Source organism: Arachis stenosperma, chromosome 5, assembly GCF_014773155.1.
Source record: "Arachis stenosperma cultivar V10309 chromosome 5, arast.V10309.gnm1.PFL2, whole genome shotgun sequence".
In the NCBI taxonomy this organism is placed as follows: Eukaryota; Viridiplantae; Streptophyta; class Magnoliopsida; order Fabales; family Fabaceae; genus Arachis; species Arachis stenosperma.
This window is the reverse complement of record NC_080381.1, coordinates 37,339,093-37,343,240: the sequence shown is the minus strand read 5'-3', so window position 1 is coordinate 37,343,240 and position 4,148 is coordinate 37,339,093. Positions and strand designations below refer to the sequence as shown.

Below are 4,148 nucleotides of genomic sequence, written 5' to 3'. Positions count from 1 at the left end.
GCATATTGAAGCTAATTGCCATATTGCTCGTTAGAAGTTTCAGTCTGGGTTGACACACTTGCTTCTAGTGTCTTCAGCCGATCAATTAGCAGAGTTCCTCACTAAGCCATTGGCACCAGGGACCTTTTCACTGAATTTGTCCAAGCTAGATCTGCTAGATCTCCATGCCCCTAGCTTTGCAGAGTGTGACTTGATTGGTTTAGTCAAGAGTGTGATTTGTGTGAAGTTAATTAGCTATGTGAAGTTCTGTTAGTTGGCTGCAACTTAAGGTGCTGAGTTAGTTGTTAACTTAAATTAATTAGAGGCAGTTAGGTAGATATTTTTGGCAAGTTGATAAGTTAGTTAAAGGAGAGTTAGTTTAGCATTGTATATAAATAGCAACTATGTACAATTGCAATTTAGTTTTTGCCATTCATTACATTCAACTCAATCTGGCTCATTTCTCTCACTTCTTCTCGTCATTTTTTTTTCCTCATCATTTCCATTTCTCGTCTCATTCTTTTTGCTCCTCTCAAGAACTCACATCACATACTTTGATGAGAGCTCATCATTTTCAACACACTTTTACACTATACGATCTAAACAAAATGACGTCTTTTTGCAATGGCTATAGGGACTATTCTGTCCATTGGCTATAAAGATCCATTTGTCCACCTCACTACACGGGAACACTTAATGGCCACGTAGGCAAGTGAACATTCCAGCTTATCATTTGACGTAATTGACTATTGAAAAAAATTTGACTAAGGACTATACTGACTAACGAAAATAAACATTAGGAATGTAATTGTGTATTAAAAAGTGTCCGCTTTTAAAAACCTTTAGGCATTGAGTTAGATAATTAGTCTCTACTTTTTATAAAGAATGCTGCTTGTCCATATTACACATGCGTACATGTTTATTAATATAATCTCTTCGAAGCTGTGCTGCACCTTTGTCACACTAATGGATGACACAACTCTAGCTTCCTTCAAATGGAATAAGTAGTGATATGATCCATTCACCTATCAAAATATCAATATCACATGTTTCAAGTGAACAAACACTAGCACGAATGATGACTACATACTTTCTCATATACAATATGTAGCTGAAGAAAAATTTCCCTTCATATATTACTGTTAGTCTATTACCTAAAAATTAACACAGAAAAATTTTGTAAAATATGAAGAGCCGTCTAGGCTACAGCACCAAAGGAACTCCCACCCTGATTGAAGCTATTTCCACTTGACTGGAAGTAAGAAACTGCTGCCCAAATCACACGCAGAAGCAGAATTGCAGCAAATACAGTGCCTCCAAGTGTGCAGAAGACCTAAGATTTACAGTAAATAATCGTCAGCGATTGTTGTTTGTTAGGTTTCAAACTTAGAATGCAATTCTCAATCACAAAATCAAAGGAATTCACCGAATTATGCCAAAACCACAGTTCATGTTTTGCTTGTGTTGGGATAAAGTGGCTAAGGGGAATACGAAAGACTGGAGAAATTAAAATCAATAGATTAAGGGAGAAATAAGAAATTATAAAACAGGTCAGCTGTCATATCTTAACACTAAACCTTAGCTAATATAGACTAAATTACTCTCTCTTGAAATTTCAACAGTAGCATGTTAATTTTATGATCTCAAACTTTTATTCTTTGTTTTTTTTTTTCCTCTGGTGTAAATTAAGAACTCATTTGAGTTAGCTTTTGGATGTTCAAATGAACTCTTCACAAGTAATGATTTCATAATCAATATATGTTTCAAGGCCTAAAACATTATAATAAAATATGAACGATGAGGAATTCTGAGAAAAAAGAGAAAAAAATAGGGAGATAATATAAGAGGAAGCTTTGCATTCTGTGATTGCGCAAATAACATTTCAATAAAGGAATTCTGATCAAATGAGCTGTAAGATACTATTAAGTTGTTAAACAAACATGAAAAAGCATATTATTTATTTATTCTAGAAACTATTACAATCCTTCCTCACATCTCTTATCTACAACAAAGGAAAATGGTGTGATATCAATTCAATTAGTGTTTATAGGGGGTGAATGATGATACTCTAGATGATAGATATGAAGGTGAAGCAACACAAACAAAGAGTTTGACTAAACATGGGTTCTCAATCATGCCATACAGCAATGGGAAGAAGCAAATACCTCAAGAAGTGCTTTGGCTATGGAAAGTGAAGCAAGTAGCAGAGTCCCATCCACTGCAAAAGAAACCTGAATTTCCCCAAACAAATGAAAACAAATAAGAGAAACTAGAAAGAATGCCGCCAAAGATAAATACATAGAAAAAAAATAGGTAACTACAATTAACTGAGCTTGCAGACCACAAGACTAGTATCTGAACTACAAGTGCAGAATCAGTATCGGACTAAATCCTCCTATCCAATTTTTTCTATTCAGAACACTCCGATTTTGAATTTTCTTATAAGGAAAAAGTTCTGAACCACTTCAAGTGCTAAACTAACTGAATAAGCTCATCCCATTCCCAATGGAATTTATTGATTTTGAGCCTGAGGGCCTCGAACTGGTTTAGTCGAATTTGGATCCTCTAAATTTTGAATTTTCACTTCAGAAGGTAAAGTGTGATCTCTCACCTTTGAATGATTTCTCTCTCATATTTTCTCTTGGTCCCACCTATAAAATAAATCGTGAGAGATCACACTTTGAAATTCAAAATTTAGAGGATCCAAATCCGGTTTAATCAGGTTCTTATAATAACATCTGAAATTCTGAATAAAGATTAACTAAATAGTAGATCATTGCCTTATATTATTATAGAGTCGCCAAATTAAATAAAAAGGAAGGTTCAAGCAATTTCCCACAATGAACCAATTACTAGTGATTAAGAGTGATCTATATTGGGCTAATAATAATAACCTGAACATTAATTTGTTAGCTACAACTTACAAGTAACTCAGAAGTCAGAAGTGAAAAAACAAAATGGAAAATAGATAGTACTTCTTGATACCCAATTTGAAAATAAGGGTTCCAAATAGTGAATAAAAGAAAAACTAGAAGAAACTTACAAGCTGAGGCGAAATCACTGATGGCAAAACGGAGCGAGAGGCCTTCTTGGCACGCTTAGAGAATTTCCTGAACATGCTTTGAAAGAATCTGATAAACAAATCGAGGCTGCTCTCTGCATCATCCTCATCACTCTCGTCATCAACCCCATCATACCCACCGAAAAGTCCTTCATCCAACTCATATTGTTCTCCTCCACTCGAGTTATTCAACTTCAAAGTGAACCGAATTTGAAAGTACAGTTTGTTGTCACTGTTTGAACGGTAGTTGAATGAAAAATAAACAAATCATGTATGTCTATGTAATTGTGTACCTTGCTATTGCAATTGCAGATTAGTAATTGATGTGAACGATGCTTGTAGAAGATTCCAGAAGGAAAGGGATGTTGAAGAGAAGAAGGAACATTAGTGAAATGGAGAAACTTGGAAGAAGGTGGAAGAGAGTGAGTGAGGTTGAAAAATTGTGGTGCAGTTGCAGTACTTGCTGCCATTTGTTATTTTGTTTTGCTATTTTGTTCTGTTTTTAACTTTTTATGGACTTTATTTATTATCGATCTGAGAGGGAGGGGGAAGCCGAAGGCGAAGAACACGAAACAAGAATCATCATATCTTTATTACGTTTTTTTTGGTAGATTTCGTAAGGAGCTATCGGCCTTTCTTTCCAACCAAATGGGCTCTACCATCAGCCAGGTCCAAAAGTTGGAAGATACCATTTAAATGTTGACTAAGACTCATGACCAAAAAAAAAAAAAATTTTGTTGACTAAGACTAGTCAACTTAGGTTGGTCGAGTGATAAGTTTACTCATCTTTTTAAGTAAGTGTTAGGGGGTTTGAATCCCACTTTATGTATACAATAACAACCCAAAACTATTCACAAAAAAGCACTTCCTGTGCCACCATCATCATCATTAGGGATGTTTATGGACTGGTGGGGCCGAATTTAGTGAAACATAAATCGGATTTTAAAAGGTCGACAAGTCTATTTTGATTCAACGACTAAACGCAAAAGTAGCTCAAAATAAATTGGGCTGACCCGATATAAAATAAGTATATATAAATTTATAAATTTTATATATTAAAATAATAATTTTTTTAAAAATTTAAATTTAATAAATATTATATCATATT

General features: G+C 34.4%; 1 protein-coding gene across 2 annotated transcripts; it reads right to left on the bottom strand.

Moving 5' to 3' along the window:
- Positions 1–975: 975 nt before the first annotated feature.
- On the bottom strand, positions 976–3,621 carry LOC130979818 (protein SHORT HYPOCOTYL IN WHITE LIGHT 1). 2 transcript variants are annotated; one of them, XM_057903364.1, is made up of 5 exons: positions 3,334–3,621; positions 3,023–3,232; positions 2,591–2,630; positions 2,145–2,210; positions 976–1,312 (listed from the first exon to the last, which is right to left on the bottom strand). In XM_057903364.1, exons 1-4 carry the CDS (start codon positions 3,508–3,510, stop codon positions 2,146–2,148), a joined length of 492 nt encoding a protein of 163 aa, XP_057759347.1. In that variant the 5' UTR covers positions 3,511–3,621; the 3' UTR covers positions 976–1,312; position 2,145. The 2 variants fall into 2 exon arrangements, with proteins under 2 accessions (XP_057759347.1, XP_057759346.1); XM_057903363.1 differs by lacking the exon at positions 2,591–2,630 and having other exon boundaries at positions 3,334–3,614.
- Positions 3,622–4,148: the final 527 nt, after the last annotated feature.

Bases quoted from the DNA above. Each gene is read 5' to 3' on its own strand.
- LOC130979818 (XM_057903363.1), bottom strand. From the start codon at position 3,510: ATGGCAGCAAGTACTGCAACTGCACCACAATTTTTCAACCTCACTCAC. The intron at 3,233-3,333 runs GTACACAATTAC...TTCACTTTGAAG, and splicing joins TCTGCAATTGCAATAGCAAG to TTGAATAACTCGAGTGGAGG. The intron at 1,313-2,144 runs GTATTTGCTTCT...TGTAAATCTTAG, and splicing joins TAGCCAAAGCACTTCTTGAG to GTCTTCTGCACACTTGGAGG.